Here is a 22,066-nt window from a genome sequence, read left to right on the forward strand (position 1 = left end):
TCAGTTCACTGAGGTGTTTCACGTGAGTACTTGCTCTTAGCTGGAGTATATTATTTGAAAACTGCTTTTAGAGAGAAAAGTTACTGCAAGAAGTTCAGCAGGAAAAACAGAATTGGGAAAAGATTTTGATAAGACCAAGGAACGGTTGAAAGCTACAAATTATGTTTAGAAAAGAGGTGTGAACAGAGGTTTATGAGTGTATAAAGGATCCTAGGGAATCCTAGGAGTAACACACAGCAATCAACACACAGCAATCAACATATACATTATTTTTTTGATTTAGAGCAGTAGTACAGTTTTGAACAGAATGTCCAAGTTTGCTGGATGCTGATTTGGTTTGGAAGTTGACTAAACTTATAGGTACATCTTTAATTTTTTTCCTGTGAATGGTTTTCTGAAAAAAGTGTGAAATAAGCAGTGACTTATTTAATTTCTCTGTTAGATCTCTGAGCACTCATAAAGATGGTGCTGGTATTTATCTGTCATTATTGCATTGTCTTGTTCATCTTTTACTTGAAAGATTTAGTTTATAGTTGTAGCAGCTTGAACAGTTTAACTATGCAGGAATTGTTGATTTAAGTTCATTATACCTTAATCCTTTTGCAGAGAATATTTTGTTCGTCACTGATTTTTTTGACCTTTGTGTATTCTACACTGCTGTAAGTGCCTAATATTATCAATGTTATAAATAGTAATTATGTGAAAGTTGAAATTCCGTAAATAAGTTAAATCTAGTTTCTAATAAGGGTGTTGGTCTTGTGGTATTTGACTTATGTAAAGCCGACACTTCAGAAAACTGAATGGGGATCTGTAAGTATTTTCTCCGTAGTGCATTCATAGATATATAGGAACTGTATTACAAATTAGTCAATGGGATTCTGATGTTTATTCATGAAGTGCTTTTGCTATTGACTAACTTATTTTTAGCAAATAGGGTTTTTTAAAAAAAACTTGTTAGAATGCATGAAGAATTTAATCAGAATTAAGCTAACTATATTCTTACTAGAATTAAGTAGTTTAATTTAAAAAGCTGAACAGCTAAACAAGCCAGACTTCAAAAAGGATGAAAATTACATTCCATTCTCCTGAATGTCTGAAGTAGCTATATTCACAGTTTAACTACTTTAGACTTTTTGGAGAACCTCAAGGGCTTTAGTCTTACCAAAGACATTTATGCAAAATATTTGCATAAATCAGTAGCTTTGAAAAAAGCGAGCTTATACCAAATGGAGGTATAATACTAATAATAATTATCAGTCAGGATCAGAAGTTGATTTTGCCACATAACATGCAAACCAGAGAAGCATGGTCTTTGACCAGAGAGTGGATTGAGACTTCATGTGAATGTGGCCTTATGAACACAACTGCAAAGGCAGTATCTAATTTAAGGCAGTACTTATCTTTTACTATTAGTGCATTTTCTTTTTTTCTCCTTTCAAACCAGCAGAACTCAGCCTTGTTCTTTACACTTTGTCCAGCATTGTGAAAAGAAAAAACAAACTGGTAATCCAAAACCACCTGGGTGAAAGTTCATATAACAAGGGAGAACTGGAAAAGCAAGGGAAAAAATGTTTCTTGAAGTTTTCATTAGTATGCTAAGATGAAAAATGCCTAGTTTGAGAACGAAGAGATTTCTTCTCTAGCCACCTGCCAAAACATACAGTTCTCCTTTTCTCATAAACTAAGACAGTTACTTTGCATGCATGGTAAACTGAACGTCTGAATATCCTTTACAAGAATATTTAAGGCTCTGACTCCTGGAGTCACTAGTTTGAGAATGTCATTTATTTTTCTCAGAAATTTCATAGTTACAGGAAAAGTTTAAAAAGTCCCTTGAGCGTAGCATGAACAGTTGCTACAGTGGAATATAGTTTAAAATGTTAGCTGTGAGAAGCATAAACTACTCTTTGTTGCACCCCATTTCCTGAGGAGTCTTTACCAGGGTTATCCAATTGGGTGTTACATTATCATGATTGTTACTTTGAGTTTTTCTTTTTTGGGGTCATGTAGGCAGACAGCTCATGCACAGAGGGGCAGTGTCCATGTGGAAGTAAAAAAAAAAAAAAAAAGAAAGAAAGAAAAAAAAACTCTGGAAACAAAATCAAATCTAAATTATTTTCTGCAATATTAATTCTGATTCCTGTTGATAAAAACAAATGTAGAGTTAGTTCTGTCCTTGTAGTGAATCAGAAGAATGAGTATGTTGTGTGGAGTGGAATTTTTTTTGTTAATAAAAGATACCACCTTTCTTAGTCAGTTGGTGAAAATCTATGTTGAAAGCACGTGAGTACAAAATGGAAATACGCAGTGGAAAATACCTGTTGTTTTATTTAACCTTAAAAAAACCAACCAAACAAACAAACAAAAAACTGTGACTTGAAATTTGCATGTGGCTGACTACTCCCTTTTTTAGAAATGCTGTGAAACATTAATGGAAAAGAAAGAGTGCCCTGAGAACCTGGGCTTCATGGGATTTTGCCTGCCTGAGAAACTTCCTGAGAAGAGTTTTGTTGTTGTTGTTTGGGGGGGGAGGGTGTCTTGTTATTTGCCTGCCGAGGAGGCAGGGAGTACTAGCACTAGGGCATGGCAAGAGGGGTCCAAGAAGGATCCGGTGTATGGGGGCTCTCGGGCTCACAATGCTCGTCCCTGCTGCTCTGCAAGCTTCATCTGAATTCTCAGTAATGTGCTTGTGAGTCTTTAAGATTCCTTTTCCATATTTTGTGTAAAGGACCATTTCGKCACATTGCATGAAATTAGCGTGTTTCAATATGTGTGATTTAGCAGTCTAAAGAGCAGTTGTTGAAGGCAGAACTGTGTCAAGATGTACATTGTTTCAGAACTTGGATTGTGTAAAGTGGCTGATACCTCCTGGAAATAGGGCAATATGGGACCGAAACAATTGTTTTCCTTCCCTTGTTTATTACTAAGGATTTTTTTTGAATGAGCAACACTTACTGTGGTTGCAACGGATGGGTGGAACATTTTTGTTTTGCTTAGCACAAAAACAACTCAAGTTTTTAATAACGTGCCCTGCACAAGTATTACTCCTACTGATGGATTAAAAATACTTTCTCATATAAATATCGTTGAGGTACAGACCTGATTTGTTTAGTGGTTAGTAACAGTACTTGTCACCTCTATTCAGTATGCTTAGTCAGAGTCTTAGCTGGAATCAAGACATGTAAAAATGTGTTTCCAGAAAGAAATAAAACAATAATTGAGAGAATAGGAATAATCCAATGTGTACCACAGGTTTTTGATAAATAATGTGGTTCCTAATGAGAAATATATTGGCTGAGAACACAGATTCAAAAGTGAATATGCAAAAACTAAACTTCCTGTTGACAGTCATATTTGGCAATGAGGTCCAGTGTGTCTGTGCCCTTATCCTGTTGTAATCATAGCTTTATGGTACTGACTGTAATGTTTGTATTTTTATGTAGATCTAGAAATTAAGCTGGGACGCAGTGAGCCTACAGACTGCAGTAAAGGATTTCTGTCTCCTATTCAGAGTAATAGGTATTAGGTACCCAACAGGATCTGTGCCTTCCTAAATTGTAGGTTAATAGCATTCATGACTATTGGAGGCAATGTATGACAGTTTTCATCCATCTGTTAGGAATTAAGAGAGTGTTCAGAGTTTGATGCAGAAAAAAAATACTTTAATTAGCTATGCTTTTCCGCAGTATGCCCTTCACAAAAATGTCCAAGGGATGAAGAAAAAAACTGTTCTGTTTTGAAAATACTTCAGAAGAGATTGTTGCTATCTTAGTCCTCACCAGCTCTGTTGCTGTTTGTGTGGAGGTATTAAGTTACTATGGTGACACACAGGTTGTAAGAAGCTGGATAGGATATTCACTGTAGTGCTACTGCAAGACCAGTCGTTTGTCTGTGCAGTCCCAGTGATTGCTAAGGAATAGCTTAGGAGTTATTCAGGGCCTTTTTGGGCGGACTTTGCAGAACCTTTCCGGCTAACACTGGTAAATGATTTCTTTTTTGTGTAACATGAAGATCCACACTGCATGTTCAAAAAAAATTATTTTGCTTTGGAAATGTGCGCCATGGAATATGAACATTACAAAGGATACTCTGGTTGCTCATTTGAAATGTAAAATAGACATAAAAAGATGGTTCCAGATAGATAATCCAGACCAGTTTTTCTCCACGATGCAGTATTAAACTGTTAACTAATGAGCTGGATATCAAAGACTTCTCACATCCAAGAGCATCAGGAGGATAAAGCAGAGAGTAGTGTGAAAATAGCATATAATAGAAGCTTCAGCTGGGGAAAATGACTATAATATTCAATTATGAATTTAGTAATAAAACACTACAGATAAGTTGTTTATATGTGAAATGATATTCTATCTCTTCTCCTCATGGAAAGGCTTGTGTAAAATCTCTACTTAAATGTCTAAAGCCATTCTGAGTTCCTGCTGAAGGTTAATTCACGGTGATTTGCACCATTTTATCCATGTAATTTCATTGTCTGTTAACCTAAGCAGATCTTTTTCCATCCTTATTGCTGTTGTCCTTCCTTCCAATTTGATTTGTAAATAGCAGTCACATCCACTTTTAATTTTATTTTTTTTCTATTTTGAACAAGCAAATCTTTTCTATTTTCCTGTTAATATGAGATGCTCTTTAATTCCTTGGTCATCTAAATAGCCTTCCTTTCTACCTACTCCAGACTGAGCTTCTCTCTTATGTGGCTCTAAGTGTGTGGTGTTCCCAGTGAGACTGTATTTCTACAAGGCAGTAATGTTTACATGTCCCTGCTGGTGTGTATCTGCCTATTAGTTCCAGAATCATATTTGCCTTTTTCTTGACTATCTATTATTATTTAGCTGATTTCATGAGGATCGCCAACTATGTGTCTGGGTCCTTTTTAGCAGATAACTTTGTTTTGTATTTGAATTTCTGAAAGTCCAGTGCTTGAGGACAAGTGTTCCCTGGAAGTTTAACATGATGTGGGCGTAAATAGGTAACTTTTTGTCTTTGCATTGATATTAGTGCCAACATGGTTTCCAATAAATTGAACATCAAATAATTCATAAGATTCTTAGCAGGAAGTTTTTGCTTTTAATGTTCATTGTTTTCTGGAAACTCTGTCTTTCATTTAAATGTTTTTTGCACTTTCAGCAGTTTTATGGTTTGCATTATTAAAAAAAAATGTGATAAGAGTTTGCTGGTTGCTTGTGTCACTCAAAGTGGCAGAGTGCAGCAGAAAAGTTCTATGATGTTTGTTCAGCCTGATCTGGCTCAGATTCACACCCTATAAATTTTATTGGGGCATAAGAAAAGGTGGAACTTGGCCTAGGATAACTTCGCACATTGCAGCCCTAAATGTCAGTATCAAATGGCTTTTGAAGATGAAACTGCAGCAAAAGACTTTTATGAACTAGTTCTATAACCAAAGTATTATCTCTTGCCAAAGTTTAAAAGTGCTGTTTTACCTGTATTGTTTCGGTCTTTCCTGTGTTACAGTACAAGTTAAGCTTTGTTTGAGGCAAAAAATATTGTAAGAAAATGGATGGCAGAAGTAATACAAATTTGGTGGTGTGTTGTGGCATGTAATACCACAGTTGGCTCTCACTTAGCTTTAATACCTGTTTTCACATTTCTAGACATAAATACAATTTAAGTTGGTTAAAGTGTAGGCCCGAGGATTCACTTAGGCTTTCTGATGTCCTTGAGGAAACATCCTTATTACAGTGTCTTTATTGCTGTGAATCTTGAGGGCATAGAGAGGTACAATGATGGTAATCAAATCAGCTGGTGACAGCTTATACCCATACGGACTAACTTGGAATGAGGATTGCAGGAGAACAAGCAGTCTGCTCTCTGCAGCTTTCCCTTAACTCCAGTTATAAGACTTCCTCAGTAAAGCCGAATCTCTCTACCAAACCACTCCAATATTCTTCAGTATTTAGAAATCCTGATTCTCCATTCCAAGCTAGCATAGTGAGATGCAAGTTAAGTAAGCTTTGTTTCTTTATTTGACCCAGAACAGCTGTTTTTGACAGCTGTGTCAAATGTACTTGGATGGGTGAGCCAGTAGCCCTTCCCTTTGGCCAGGTAGGGATGTGTAGGAAGAGAATCCAAGAACAGAGCAGAGTTGTACTTTCCAAGCTTCCAGGGAAAGAGGCTTAGGGACTCCTAACCTCAGCTGTGGTTCAGTGTTCTGTAGCTTCCAAGACTCCTACTATGTTTATTACACATGTATTAAGTATGTACTTAAATACTTTGCTGTGGACTCTGAAGTAAGCGTTCACAGCCTGTGGCAGATTTCAAAAATTGTGTGGAAAAAGAAAATTTTCTACTTTTTTTTTTTTTTTGCTTCATTTGATGGTCTTCATTTTCTGTGTTGTGAGAAACAGCAAGTAATTGTTTTCTCTTGATCAAGTCACTCATATAGTCCTATGCCTAACATGTTATCTCTTCCAGGCCTGGAACATCTTAGGTTATTTAATCTTATCATACTAAAGCTATTTGATACCTCTGGTTATGATACTGCCTTTCTCTGTATATTTCATAGCTCTGGTGTATCTTCTTGAAAAGGAGAGATGGGAGGATATAAACTACCCCCACACACACACACACTTAAAAAAAAAAAAAAAAAAAAAAAAAAAAGCTATGTGTCTATACAGGCAACGAAATTTGTTAAAAATTCTTTTTATTATTCTTTGTTTTTTTCCCATCAAGTCTTATTACAGTGTACATTCCAGGAGCCCTTGAAATGAAGAATAAGAATCAAAATTAAATTCCAGTCTTTACGGTCTGTGCATGACATGAACACTTGGTTTGGCCTGTGAAGTTTTCAAACCTTTGTGGAAGATGAGCAACACTGTTTGTTCTTTATCATTTGTAGTAACCTGCAATCCTGTTGCCTTTGGAGCACCTTTGAACAGCAACTTGATGCTTTTCCTATGCTAGTAGACATGGTGGCTTTGTATGTGCTACTTCAGCAGTCATCACATTTAAAATTCAGTATCTTGTATGTTTGTGACTATTGCAGATAGGTTTTAGTTTGCTCTTACAAACTGGTCAGCATGTTTTTTAATTCAATTTTAAGTATGCCAGTGAAAGAGCAATAAATATTAAAATAAGAAAAAACAAATATCAATAATACAATATCTCTGAAGCAACTAAAACATTGTACGAGGGCTGTAAATTTGGAAATACTGCCCCTTGATGAACAAAGTAACAGAAAGCGAACTTGGATAAATGCAGAAGTGCTTTATGAAACAAAGAATGTAGCTTTTTAAATCAATATTGCTACAAAATTCATACTTAAAATATTGAGTTTATCAAGCCGTAATTTGTGTGTTCTTCTCTGGATCATTACATCAATGGTAGTCTTATCAGTTGTTTTTAAGAAAAAAAAGTAAATAACCCTGAATGATTAGACTGGATTGAGGAATGAGGTCAAGACAGGAGAAAACTCTGCTACTTTTGTGAGATATCTTTCAGCACACTTCAGGTTTATTTCCATGTAAAAATACTTGCTACTTATTCCTCTTTTGCATTTGGGTAATTATTCATTTTGCTGCATATTTATGCTTGTATAAGATGATGTCCCAYTCTCCTCCTGTCAACTGTAGTACCAGCATGTTTACTGATGCAATAATTTGATAACTATTTAGAGTGAAAATATGAGATTTGACTTTACTTTTACTGAGTCTACTTTTTCTTTAGAATTTTAAATTGGGCATTTTAAATAGTCCTATTGAACAGAATAGCAGGAATAATATAAGTAACTGTAGTTGGGGAAATGCTAACTAAGGCTAGATACTGCAGATTTGGCGCTTTTTTTTTTTTTTTTTTTTTTTTTTTTTTTTTTTTTTTTTTTTTTTTTTTTTTTTTTTTTTTTTTTTTTTATTTTAATGTTTACACAGCTTCTCTTCTCAACTGTGTCTGTCCTCTAAGAAGCCAGGCTCACATCATACCCTAACACTTGAGCGCTGTTCAGTTTTTAAACTTCCATAACTCCACAGTGCTTTGACAGTGATGATCTCAAATAAAGTGTAATTGATGCAAATCTGTGTTCTCAGAGCTTTTGTTCTTTTGCAACAGTTAATCATTTTCTGTTCTGATCTCTTCCACTAGTGGAAATCAGGGTATTTCCTGAATGGTCATGTTCTRTGTGAAATAAAATTTAAAATGCATATCAGCATCTTGGAGTTTGACAAACTTTTTAATATACAGTTTAACTTCAAATGTACCTTCAGCTGTACCAGGCAAATGATTCAATTAAGAGTATGCAAGGAGAGTTTTTTACAGTAAGATTTTACTATAATGTCATGACAAAGCTAGGAAAAAAGCTGGATGTTTTAAACCATTACTAAACGTCAGTGTTCAACAGTTTCATATGTGCCTGAAGAACCTCAGCTGAGACTTCCTCATTTTACTCATCCTCCCTCCACAGCATGAGCGGTAACTATGGGAGATGCTCATCACTAGGAGGGACTGAGATGTAATGTAGTTATGGATATTCTATAGCATTAAGAATAATTCTTCTGTAAGCTGTGTTTTTCTCCAGCTACATTTAGAGCTAAATTTCCATGTTGTCTTTCCTGTGTTAGGTACCTGCTGGTCCTTTTCCTAAGATATGCTTCCATTACATAACTGTGCGGGTAGTGTACTAGGTGTACCGCATCCACTATGTGACTACTAAGGGGAGCTTCGTGCRCTCAGTGGTGGGGGGCTTAGGTGTAAGTCCACAGAGTGACGTGTCTAAAGTTGAAGGTCCCATTCTTGTGTTACTGGAGGAACAGTCTCACCTCTGCCCCCCATCTGGAGCTTCTTTACTTGCAAGGTGGTGTTATGTCCTTTCTTGCCTCCTCGGGACTGCTGACTTTGCATTGTGCTTGATGCACTATCCCAATGTTGTTTTCTAGGCAGCAGCATCTTAGAATTGGCATATCCCCTTTATATGATATATACATGATCTGAATCCCCCTATACATGATAAAAGTTTTTGAGCAATGGAAGAGGTGAGCATGGTGCGATTCCTGTTACTTTACCCACTGCTATACAGAGCACTGCTAGAAGCAATGAAAGCTGATAGTAGGTCAGTTTTATACTTCCAAAATAGAAACAAGCTCAGTATAAGCAGAAGTATTCAAGCAGTCGATGTATAATCCGGTAAAGATGATGTCCTAGTTATGATTCTCGTTTGCCAACTGTAAGAATCCTAATGTAAATTAAGAGTTCATGGAAATGATGGCTTTAGTAAAAGAAGAATTAGTTTTAGTCTTGGAGAACACAAACCTTGCTGTCAAACCTAGTTATAGAGGAATTCAAAGACTATAAAGCCCTGGAGTTCTTGTATTCTRTCTTTCTTCTACTGTACAGCTATATGCACAACTACTGATTTAAACAAATCTAATACAWAGGATGTGTGGTAAAATGCTTCAAGCAGAATTATGAATAAGTAAGCGAATACTGTTTCTGCTTCTGTTTAAATATCTGCATGCAGTACACAAAAGGACCTTAATTTGAAAATATCTTTCAAGCTTCTGAAACCTAAAATGTAAAATAAATTAGTTGAATGTAGTGTATTTCTATTTACAGCAGCCTTACTTGTTTCTTAAGGCTGCCCTTTTAAATGCTCCCTCACTAGTTGAAGGCGTRGTGTACAAACATTGCTTGTTCTTGGCAGACAATGCAGCTTTACTATGCATCTTCAGATAAAAAGCTTCGTACTCTTCCTGTATCAGCCGCCATGTACTTGATCGTGAACAGTTGATCAAGCATGGTGTTGTGCATCCAGTGCCTTGTAGTAATGGAGGAACAGTGTAGAAGGAACAAAGAATCAATTTGTAATTTACCCACATGTGTGTTGATTGCTGATGACTGCTTACTAACCAATTTTTATTAATACTGTCAGAATATTAAGCTGTTAAAATACTAAATTTCTCTGACCATGCTTTTGTTAAACAAGGTATCTTATTATTTCAGGTTGCGGTGGTTAAAATGAAGTGTACAGAACGCATTTATGCAATGAAAATTCTAAATAAGTGGGAAATGCTTAAAAGGGCAGAGGTAAGTAATATGGCTCTCAACTTAGAGAATTTTTAAAATGGTATTAGGAAAATAATATTGAAGCTYTTCCAGATTAAGAAGAATTTTCATGAGCACAGGAGCTTCATTCTTTTTTCTTTTTTTCTTTTTTTTTTCTTAAGCTGTTTTAATGCAATCAAGTCTGACAGTCCCTTCCAGGCATCTGTTGTTCTCAGCATTACTGCATATTCGTTTACCAGACAGTCTGCCCTAGTTCTTACCCTGAATTTATTGGCCAGATTTTTTGTTTACAGTAAAGGCATGTTAAAGACTACATGAAAGCTGAGATTGGTGCTACTATGACATTCACAGCTGCATACAACAACTTTATGAGAAGATCTTTTTTTCTCTTGTATTCAGAAGCATATATTAAGGAGTTTTGCATCCTACAGTWTACAACAGGCTTTATATAACTGGTAAAACTATAACTAAACACTTTGGAACTACAAATTGAGATTGTAAAACCAAAAGTTAAGAAGGTAGGTCTGTTTAAAAAAATAATAATAATATAAAGGATATTTTACAAAAGAAGATCTACCATAAATGTGTAATGGGTACTTCACAGATTAGGAAAGGCAGCTTTCAAAGAACCCACTGAGAATATGCCATGGTAAGTGGCGTATTCCTAGAATATCTCCTCTTGCGCTATAGAAGAAAAACCTAAGTCATGGCAGGTTTATTATTAAAAAAAAAAAAAATCAACAGTTAAATGAGCAACAGGCTTGAGGTGAAGATATATGCACTGCATCAATATTTGTAGCAGTTGTAATAAGAGACAAGGGCTAATGTCTTGCTGCAGACTAAGCCTACTGACCCATCCCTGTCCTACTCTTTTTTGCCTTCCTGGCATCACCTCTCCACCCTCTGTAGTCTCTCTCTTCCCTTTCAGTAAGTCAGTTCCACCTCTTTTCCCATGATTAAATCTCTTGCCCTTTGCTAAGCCCCTCTTCACCACTGTATTTGCCTGATTTAGTCACACTCTGTCCATCAGTCCTTACTCTTCTTTACAAGCGGAGGCAGCCGCTGCTACTGTACTGTTCTTTGAGCTGTCAGGAGGATTTATGCTCTTGGCTGTGTTGCACCACTGGTTCTGTAATAAGGCTTTGCCTATGTGGGGAAACTTGGTGCCATTTCTACACAGATTTCAGTCAGATCAATTCACTAATCAGTATAGAATTAGTTTGAATCAAAATGCCATTGGGAGGTTTTCAAATTTTAATAAAGATGCAACTATGCTGGCTTCAGTCTTTTTCTAAAGTGGCTTTAATTAAATGGCTTCACTAAATGTCTAACTTTTTCATGTAGATGTATARGAGATGATTAGGAAGTATCATCTTCACATATGTTAGGCAAGCAAGAGGTAGAAGAGAGGTATCTACCAAGAAAGAGCTATAATGAGCAACAGTTCTCCCAGTTTACACTTGGGACAAATAACAGTCCAGTTAAGTCCTCTTTCCACCAATTTCTTCATGGGATGGTGAGGGCAGCTGTCTTTTATGCCATACTCATTTATCAAGAATCTCTTCCTGTGTGGTTTGTTTGCTGGATTTGGCTGGCTACTTTTCCTGGATAAACAAGGTCTTATAACCTGCATGTCAAGTTCATAAAACATTTGGGAAATTTTAATTTTTCTATGTGGTAAATGTCCATTTTAAAATGAAACCTGCAAATATACAATAGCCTCTTAATTGGGTCATTCCATTGAAAAGCTCCCTTTAGATGTTTTATCATCCACTGTATCAATGGTTCAGGAAGCATATTATACCGATTTATATTTGATTTGTGAATTGTAATATGGAGCATTGTGTAACTTATTAAACATAGCAAAAAGTTAATCCAAATACTGCTTATTTGTGTAAATGCTGYGAGAAAGAAGGTGCTCTCTAAAAAGATACTGTGACTAAAATGCAGGGAAGATTAGTAAACATCAACTGACACCTGTTAATGGAGGTCACACGCAAAAATGGGCATGTTACTTAAATTGATAAGGTGCAGCATTTGTGTTCATTGTTCCGACAACAATATGCAGGGCCATTAGCGTGTTACAGTTCCAAACAGGTCCCAGGTAGGTGTTGGGTAGACTGTCGTGCTTTTCCAGGTATGGCTCATAAGGCATTTTAAACTAGTGGAAGCTGAAAAGGATAGCTTAGCGGTGTGAAGTMGTGATGCAAAGTGAAACTGGTTTGAAAGTGTTCATAACACTCCCTCAACGTTTGAGGCTGCCCAGTGAACTGGATCAGCTTGTRTGTTCAAAAATAAATATATTAGTTCTATGTGTTGGCAGTCTTGCCAAACAGTGGAGCTAAAACAACAAACTGCTGTTCTAGGGCAAGGGAGTGGATTATTTTAAGCTACTGTTGCTGCCAGACTTTCTGTAAAGTGATAYTTTGGCCTTGTATTTGTAAACCTTAAAATCATCTGAGTTAACGTTAATTACTATTTATATTTCTTCACACCAATAATTGCTAGCTTTCCAACTTGACCCTAATATGATCTTCTCCAGTAGGAGAGGTTTGAGCTTTCCAGGAATGTTGTTTCCTTAGGACTTTTTCTGGAAAAGTGGCACCAACAAGAACAAATCAATCTTTATCTAGAACCTGAGCACTTGAATTGGCAAATACGGAACATCCAAATGACTTTCTGAATTGAGTAGTGAAAGAATCTTAAGGTCTGCATCCTGTTGGTTTTAATCTAATAAAAAACATTAGTGTATTCTTATAAAGGAAGACTCCTTTATAGAAGGATATAGAAGTTTTATAAAAGTTCTTTTTTTATATAAAGAAGCTGTGARAACCTGCGGCATAGAGCCTAGGTTTTTTGAAGTGTTACAGTGTGCCGTTTGAAGTAGAGGAAAGATTATTGAAAATGGAAATATGTTATACAGGACAAAGATGGAGAATAGTAGTGATTTTTGCCCATTTCTTACAGTGTTGGCAATGTCTACAACTGAAACTGCAGTGTAAGAGATGCATACATGAAACTGTATTTTCATGACGGTTGTGTTTGGAAGAGCCAGGCTTATTCTCCTAGCACCATTATCATTCTGCCATACGTTGCAGTGGCAAGTTACCACTTTTCTGCGTCTTTTTAAATACATTATGGAACAAAGATTCARTGTTATCTCAAATTGGTTTGTGGGTTGTTTAGGTTTTTTTGATTGTTTGTTTTTTAAGGCCACAGTCAGGATTAGAATGACTGATKGCCTAACTACAAACCTGCAGAGATTCCCGAGCTTGTCTCTTGCGTAGACTAAATTCTAATGAACAGAGACTTCTATTCAGAAATTTCAATAATCCCATAAAACATGCATATGTATTCATCCTGTGAAAATCCTTGTAGATATTGACAATGGCTTTTTTCCTCTCTTCTTTTAGACCGCTTGTTTCCGAGAAGAGAGAAATGTTTTGGTGAATGGAGATTGTCAGTGGATTACTACATTGCACTATGCCTTTCAAGATGAGAACTATTTGGTATGTTTGATTCTTCAGCAAACAAAAGCTTTATGCTATGAAAGAACTTTTATTTCTGGTAAATTTAAGGATACTGGTGCAATAAATCAGGCTACTTTATGCCTCGCGGTGGTGTTTTGACATTCTTGTTTTTTCCCTTGAAGAAAAACTTCAAAGGACTACAGGAGAGTGAGAAATTCATGTCGTCTAGTAGTATACTCAGAGTTAGTTAATCGCTTTAATGAATCTGCCCTTAAAGTATATTATGCTTAAGCATTTTTTTGGATGACTATGCAATAAACAAGTTTGAAGTATGCTGATTCTGTGAAAGAAATTATTTTTGTTTTACTTTAAACATTCAAAATGTCTTTTGACGCAAGACTTTGTTAAGATGGCAAAGGAAATTTAACATTTTATTTTTAAAAACTAATTAAGTTCATATTTGAAAAGTGTCCATAAAAATAACAGCTTCCTAAAAGCAATTAAATAAAATATGTAAATCAACAGACTAGTCGTCTCAGTTTTGGGGAGTTTAGCAACACTTGACAAAAAATACCAATATTTTAAAATAAAATTGTAATGATTATACTGTAAAATTATTGGTAACTAGCATTATAACATACGAGCCATGTTTCTGACTTTTGTGACAAAGGTAAAAGTGGTGGTTAGGCCCTGGCGTATTTCAGCAGACTGAAACACACAGCTTGCATGTGGCTAGCTTTGTRGGCCTGCAGCACTGTAACGGTGGCATAATCACAGTGTAAAAGTTTTCAAGTTCTTCATTTATAAATAGGGAAAAAGCATATTGATGACAACATATATATGGGTTCAGGAACCAAGCATAAGAAGGAGTTGGAAGATGCTCAGACTTTCTCAGAGGTGCTGGAAYAAAACAAACAGTTTTGAGAATGTGTCATGTTTAAAGTATTTTTAGAGTAACAAGCACRCTGTGGCCAAATTAACGATCAGGGCCCTCATTCAGTCAATTTCCATTTAATTAGTGCTTTACTTTGACAGAGCCAGATTTTCTACTCCTCAGAGTTTAGTTACCTGGGGCACTGCCTCTGAGGTGAAGATATCTCATAATTTCAGTTCCTCTCAGAAATAGCCTTCAGACTTGCATAAAGATTATTCAAGATGTCCTTAAGTGTGGTATTTCCAAGTAGCTTCCACCTAAAAATGCAGCTACTCAAGAAAAAAAACTTGAGCTGTAGTTACAGCAAGCAGTACTAGTAACAATATAAACAGGGGTCTGAGTTGGTCATAGCATCTTATGAAAATCTATTCCRAACAAGTTATAGCAGTATAATGCACCCCAAGTTCCCAAAGGCGTCTTAGATGTTGAAGCTTTAGCTGACAGCAGAACTTAGACTTAAGATCCAATATCCAAGAAACCAACAGCTACGTAGCAACCGGATAGGAGATTCCCAGCCTGCCTGAGTTCTGCTACTGCCTGTGCTGAGATGCTGCCTTCTGTTTTGGACTGTTATTCAGCATTTCTGTCTTGTAAGCATCTGGTACTCACAGATGAAGTGTATCTGCGTTTCATTCACTCTATTATAAATGGTATATGAAGAAGAAAATGTTTCCAAGTGAAAGCCACTTCCTGATATGTTTTGTCAACTTGGGCAGAAGGGTCTCTCACTATAGTATCTTAGTGGTCAGATCACTTGTCTAGGGACTAAAAGATCTGCATTCAGTCCTCTGCTCAACTTGGAAAAGTTTATAGCTGCAGTTTTCCYCATCTCAGGAAAGTGCTGCCACATTGTAGACCCCAAGCAGGTTGGATTTACTTTTCAGCTTTGCTGTTGATCCTGGATTATTCTGTAGCATGGAACAAAGAACAAGAGGAGAACAGGCAGCTGAGCTGGGTTCTGCAGCCTGGAGAGGATATCACTCCCGGAAGAGAAAGCTCTAGGTTCTGATATCTGCTCCCAGTGATCTCTGTGTATTTTAGCTAATGATTCTTAAATGCAAAACCATACCAGCTAAGCCTGAAGCAGACGCAGAAGGTTGGTGTCTTCACACCGAGAGACCAGCCATTCTCCTTTGGCTGCATAATGAAAGACTTCCTAATGAGACACTTAAAGAAAGAAAAGATAAAATGTTAAAGTAGACAAGTAGTAGCTGACATTGGAGAATCTAGAAATAACTGAAGGCTTTATTCCCTTTATACACACAATTCTACAAAATATAGACATTCCAGTGTTTTGTTTTCCAGTGAATTTCTTAAAGATATACTAAAAATGGTTTGTAGTTAAAAAGACCTGCATATATGCAGCAGTGATTCTTACAATATAGGCTGGTCCTCACACTGTATTCAATAACTTGTCAACTGTTGGTTTTTAATTTTGCCTTAAATGCAATACTTAATAATGAATTACTTCTAGCAGTAGAATAGCCATTTTTGTCACATTGGAACAATTTTGCAGTTGTGCACAAAAATGGAGAAATAGCTATTTTAGTAGAAAATTCTAAGAAAATATTTTTGCTGATCAGAGAGATGAAACTTTATGGTTCTATTTTTTTATTAATGAAATCCTGGTACATGAAATATGGCACTTTTTGAACGTGTTGATGTGATAAGTCCCACTCTTGGAACCACTAATGTTAATGAAGTGGTACCAAAATTAGTTGTAGTAATGAAATACTTGTATTTTAGACAGATCAGTCTTAAAAACACTTTTTTCCATAAGAGTTTTCGGTGAAATTTTAATCAAAATACTGTTCAGAGGAAGTTTGGGTTGTTGCTCCTTGTGTCTATAAAGAGAAATATTTCCCTCAACAAATGATTAGCATACTATAAGTATCCTACATTTAAGTACGTGCTGCTTCTCAAAATTTTACCATCTGAAAATAGATGCACAAGTTAGACAAAAAGCAGCTTGCATAAAATTAGTTAAAACATTTCTCATTCACAAAGTATTGTCTTCTATAAGTGGTATCAAGTATTTCCTGTTAATGAGAAGTATAGCTCAAATATTCTTCAATAAATTCATACTTTTAACTAGTTTATTTTCTTTCTGTCCCTTCCAGATATTTTCCGTTTAAGGGTTAATAACCTGCATTTTTTTTGTGTGAAAACACTGATTTTTGTCTTTAAACACTAATTAAGATGGAAATAAATTGACCCTGATTTATTTGTTTTGCTGCTGCCACTATCTTAATTTTTTTATGATAAAAACTATTTAATGTATCATCTTTACTATGGTTATTAAAGGAATATTGTATGCATTTACTATAAATAAGCAAATGGCAAAACAGATTACCAATTTTGACTACTTTCCCCATTCTTAAGAAGAAAATTTATTCAGCATTAACTGATGAACTTTTATTTTTTTTTAACCAACTGTCTCTCAGTACTTCACTGCTTTATTTTTTTCCCTTTTCAGTATCTAGTGATGGACTACTATGTTGGTGGTGACTTACTGACRCTTCTCAGTAAGTTTGAGGACAAGCTTCCTGAAGATATGGCTAGGTTCTACATTGGTGAAATGGTGCTTGCTATACATTCCATACATGAGCTGCATTATGTGCACAGGTAAAATACTGTCTCGCTTGGGGGGGGAAATAGGTATACAGTTACATGAAATTAATCCTAAAGAAATTGTTACAAATGCAAATGAGTACTGCAGCCATGGACAAACTACTGTGGGCACTTGCTTACTGTATAATAACTGTGTAAGCTTTTGCAGATTAAATACTGAGTTTTGGTGGATTCATTTTTAGAAGTGATTACATTTAGCTCACTAACCTTTTACTAAAGCTTTTGTTTTTAATCAGACTTCTTGACTTATTTCCAGTTCAGACAAGGTCACTTGATGAATGTTTATTTGCCTTTGTCGAAGACAGCTTAAATGTTTGAGGCAGTTTGAGTTCTCTGCAAATATTTAGATGTTATGGAAAAAATTTCTACAGTAAACTCATGATAACTTCAGTGCATCTGTCTAACTGAGGCCGTCATCAAACAGATGATGTTTGATGTTTCTGTTGTTTCAGCAAACAGAAATGTACATTTGCTGTAACGAGTGGGCACTGTCTAGTTGTCTGTTTCTGTGTACAGATCGTATTTCCAGATCAGTCTCTGCAAGCCTCCACCATCATGTTAGCTTGGGTCACATTCTGTAGCAGTTAAGACAGTAAGGTTCCTTGGGCTGTGGAAGAGGAAATGAGTCAGGAATGCAGCATACACTTCTCCGTTGGGTTACCCCTTGCAGTGAGTTATTTCAGAAGAACTGTTAATAGTGTTAAAGGTTTACATTTGTCATTGCAAGGATCTTGATCAAGTGAGAATTTCTGTCCTTGATACGCTTTTCAGATTTAACAACCACGTGTGATTAGAAAGCAAAATTATATATTGGTCCTGGGAACCTTTGCAGTTTTGTCTTTGTACCCTGACTTTATAGCTTGGTTTCAGTAAACAGGGAAGTTACAAAATACTGAGTGTGAAAGTAGCGATGTTTTCTTAGTTAAATGAATATTGTGTGTGGCCGTACGAGCAGATTCATGACAGCTGAGGAGAAGTGGGCTCCATACTAGTGTTGCATCTGACTTGATAGGTATATTCTGATCAAGCTGCTTTACCTCTCCGTGCCTTTATTTCTGTATCTGTAAGATGAGGAGAGTTTTACTGTTTTCTCATGAAATTTGAGTGAAAACCATTAGATAAGTGAGATGATTTTATTCAAAACAAATATTTAAAAGGTATAGGGAATTCTAAAACAAAATACAATGCTTTGATCTTTATTCCATTCAAAATTTTATCACTGTTTCAAAGATCAATATATATTTATATATGATATATATACATACACATACATTTTCACTTAGAAATACACACATGCAAAGATATATTTACATAAAAACTCTAATAATCTTGTAAGCAGATGTGGACAATATATTGAGGTTTTAAAGTATTACAGGATCTTGGCAATTATAATTGCTTAAATTAACTCTGCTTTCTAGGACAGGCTTTTGTAAGTATGTAAACATACGTTGTCTTTTGAGATGAATAGAAGTTTAATAACTCAGCAATTCCATAGGATGCTTGAAAAGTTAGTGTTTTGTATGTAAATGTATATGCTAGGGAGTAAGAGGTTTGCATGTTATGAGAATAAAATAATGGTAGCCTTTTGTTGTGCAGTCTTACTAGAAATTGAATTGGGCCCTAGATGTTATATGGCACAGCTGTTACTATCCTTTGGTTGTTCATGTGTCACCTGTTGATACCTTACTAGGGCARGTCATTTAATTACATATTAGCTACACAAGTCAAATTTGGCTTAAGCATTTGTTTAAAGCTAAGACTGCTTAAGTGCTTTGTCTATGCATCTATCAAAAAAACTGTCTTTTTCAGTATTTGTAAACTTAACGTTAGTAAACTTATAGAAGAATTTGCAGGAAAGAACAGTAATAACTSTCTGTAGTGCTGTCTCGAGACCTACGACAAATGCACAACAAGGTGATCTGCTATCCTAAATAAGCATTAGTATTTGCTTTTGAACTGATTGAGTGCTTTGACCTTTCCAGACTATGCAGTAGATGTATCGTTGCCAAATGGTCAATAATGAAGCTACTGTATGTTGATTAGTACAACATTAGTGTTGATGTGTTTGGGATCTGCTGAAAGCAAATGGTCTAGATTCAGATGGATTCAATAACTGTCTGTATGGGAGAAACTGAACCGTAAACTATCCATGCAAGAGAATATATTGCTACTTGCATATTAATTGGTGGGACTGAACTTGTTAACAAGTTTTTTCTTGTGCTTGAAAACATAAAATACTGTAAATATTGATGGATTCAACATTATCATAATTTTTACATCCAAAAGGCCTCGCTTGGCTATTGGCAGATTTGAGATAAGTCTGCACTGAATTAAGGCATACAGATCCTGTTTGGTATAGCATGCTCTGGTGTGAACATGAGTTTTCAGCAGTGCACGGAAGACATCTGCTGACAGAAAAGTTCCAGCAGAGGCATCCTTGCACCCATTTCCAAGGAAGGTGATGTGACTAACTGAGCAGCTATCACTTTGCACAGGGGTTGAGTGGAGGTCCACTGTGGCAACAGGWGTGTGAGGGCAAAGCGTGTTTTGGATGGAGGAGGTATGAACGCCCGAGAAACTATTGTGTGGCAACTGGAATGGATTAGCAAGAAGCATGATTGCTCTGGAGAGGATTTCAAGGACCTCTTAAAGGCTTGTTTGACCTGTTAGCTGTAGATAGGAAACAGTAGGGCTCAAAGATGAGGCTTCAAGCCTTCTGAACAAAAACACTATTCCCTTAGGTAAGGGAGATCTGCATGTAAAGCAGAGATGTGTTGGATGCCATTGGCTCATGCATTGAATGCTCTAGTGTAAAAAATAAAAGCTCTTGTTGAGCTTTTATAGTCTTCTGCCTCCACCAAGTTTGACTTGTAATAATGGGACTTCAAGAGAATCATAACAATATCTAGTACTGAAATATGTGGAATAAATTTTACAGTAGAAAATTACTAATTAGTTTACTGGGAAGCAGAGTGAGAGCTTAATTTTCTGGGTTAGCAAATATTGTTCCTTATTGTAACAAGAAGGCACTTTATCTGTCTTGACAGGCATAGATTAGCGTTTAATATTTTTTCTAATACTGCCACTGAACAACAGTATTAGTGAAGTTTYAGTAATTGTTTTCTTAGTATTAGCCTTTGGTTAAAAAGCAGTAATTCAAGTTTGTTTTGGAAAAATATATCAGATTGGCAGGATTCTTGTACGTATGAGGACTCGTCATTAAACCTATTGTTGTGTTTTCTTTCATAAGTTTGCTCAAGTGTAACACTGTGGAATTCAGCAGTTTAAAAAGCAGTTATCATCAACTTCCACGTCTGTGTAACAAGGTCTAAGAGCATTTTTTTTTTTTAATTTGTTGCTAGAAATTCTAATCTCCTCCTCAAAAATTAAGCTAGTAGTATTGTACAAATTGGGGGGGGGAGCTTTGGGGGAGCCTTTTGGAGCTTTTAAAAAGCTTTTTAAAGGTTTTTTAGTTTTTTTTTTTTTTTTAATTTTGAGGGGCTTGAATGGGTGAGGATTTTGGGGGGGGGCTTTTTTATTTTGGGGAGAATGGCTGAGAATGGCTGTTTTTATGGGTTTATTTGATTGTTTTTAACCATATGTAGTGACATTTGGAACTTCACATCTGAAAGGAAGCTCAGCATTTTGTGATGCGAGAAGACTAGTGAATTACATATAAAGCACATGGGGTTTTAATTATTGATAATAGAGAGTTTTATTTAAATATGTGGTATCTTAAAAAAAACAAAAACAAAAAACCTGAACAAACACATATCTGTTGATTTGGTTATCTTAGGCCAGCTTAGATAGTCAGTGATGTTTTGAAGTGGCTTGGTGATATGCTGACATATCGGGAGTTTATCCTGTGTAGCTAAGGAAAGAGAAGGAGAGGGGACAAGTAGGTGGAGACTGTATGGTGTCATCCAACAGAACTAATGTTCAACTTGAGACAATTCTGCCCTCTTGCTCTTCTCTCCTCCTTACCCTTTGTTTTCCCAACATACTGGCTAGGTGCTCTTAAAATAATTCATGATATTTTGAGGCTGTTAAAAAAAAAAAAAGAGAGAGAGAGAGAAAAAGAAAGAGGAAGTGTTAGTGCTATCTTGTTAAATTGTCGAGATGTCTTAATCTCTCTAACTGATGCTTTTACCTGATGTGAAATTGAGTACAGAGTGGTTAAAGAAAATGCAATTAGYTGGTGGACTAAATTCAGTTAAGATGCTCTTTAGTAAGCCCTTTTTGGCTGCCTTCCTGATATCAAAAATGATATTAAATAATGATCTACAGTGAAATGGAATTCTTGGATCATTTAGGTCATTTAGTAGCCTCAGCATGCTGAATACCATTTTATACCCTGCTATATAGCGCAGCTGTATGTGAAAGGAGCTGAAGTGATTTGATATTAGAGACTTTCCAGTGTTATTCTAGCCTACTGAAATGTCATTGCCCTGATTCCAGAGCAAGGGAAATTCAGTGCTTGTAGAGTAGTTGTTGCATGTACACATAATGCCAAAGGATTTTAGGTACCAGCAGAACCAAATATTGCTATACAATAGTGTATGGAAAGACAGCCTTGACAAGCAGGAAAGATTACTGACCGACAGAAATGATGGACAAAATCTAGAGAAGAAGGAACAGATGTTTCCAGATCAGAAGTTAAAAGTTAGTTAGTTGGCAAAAAAAACATCAGCTTGAAATAAATTGCCATTTCTCTTTTGTCTTTATTGCCCCTAAACAATGTGTTGTGACATGCATAATCTTGAAATAATGTTGATGAACTGATCTACATCTCTGTTATAGTGCTGTGACTCACTGTAGTTGTTCTGTTTGGTTRTTTGACCATTCAGAGTTCAATTTGGCTGATCTGAAAATCTGATGTAATCCAAGCCTTTAGTGTTGCAGGCAAAGTTTTAAGTTGTTAGGAGGAGATCGTGTACAGAAAAAGCATTTGCACCAATAGATATCCAACATAAAATTTCTTTTTATTCTGATGCAAGATTCATCT

The 22,066-nt window shown here is 35.9% G+C and overlaps 1 protein-coding gene across 8 annotated transcripts in view; it reads left to right on the top strand.

Moving 5' to 3' along the window:
* CDC42BPB (CDC42 binding protein kinase beta) overlaps nucleotides 1-22,066 on the top strand; it is a 93,812-nt gene that overhangs the window by 30,341 nt on the left and 41,405 nt on the right. For all 8 annotated transcript variants that reach the window (XM_085317400.1, XM_085317403.1, XM_085317399.1 and 5 more), the window contains exons 3-5: nucleotides 9,964-10,047; nucleotides 13,440-13,535; nucleotides 16,907-17,055. In XM_085317400.1, coding sequence (XP_085173526.1) covers nucleotides 9,964-10,047; nucleotides 13,440-13,535; nucleotides 16,907-17,055 — 329 coding nt within the window. The remainder of the gene's footprint in view (nucleotides 1-9,963; nucleotides 10,048-13,439; nucleotides 13,536-16,906; nucleotides 17,056-22,066) is intronic.

This window comes from Rhea americana, unplaced genomic scaffold (assembly GCF_003343005.1).
Source record: "Rhea americana isolate MKP2758 unplaced genomic scaffold, rheAme1 scaffold_5, whole genome shotgun sequence".
In the NCBI taxonomy this organism is placed as follows: domain Eukaryota; kingdom Metazoa; phylum Chordata; class Aves; order Rheiformes; family Rheidae; genus Rhea; species Rhea americana.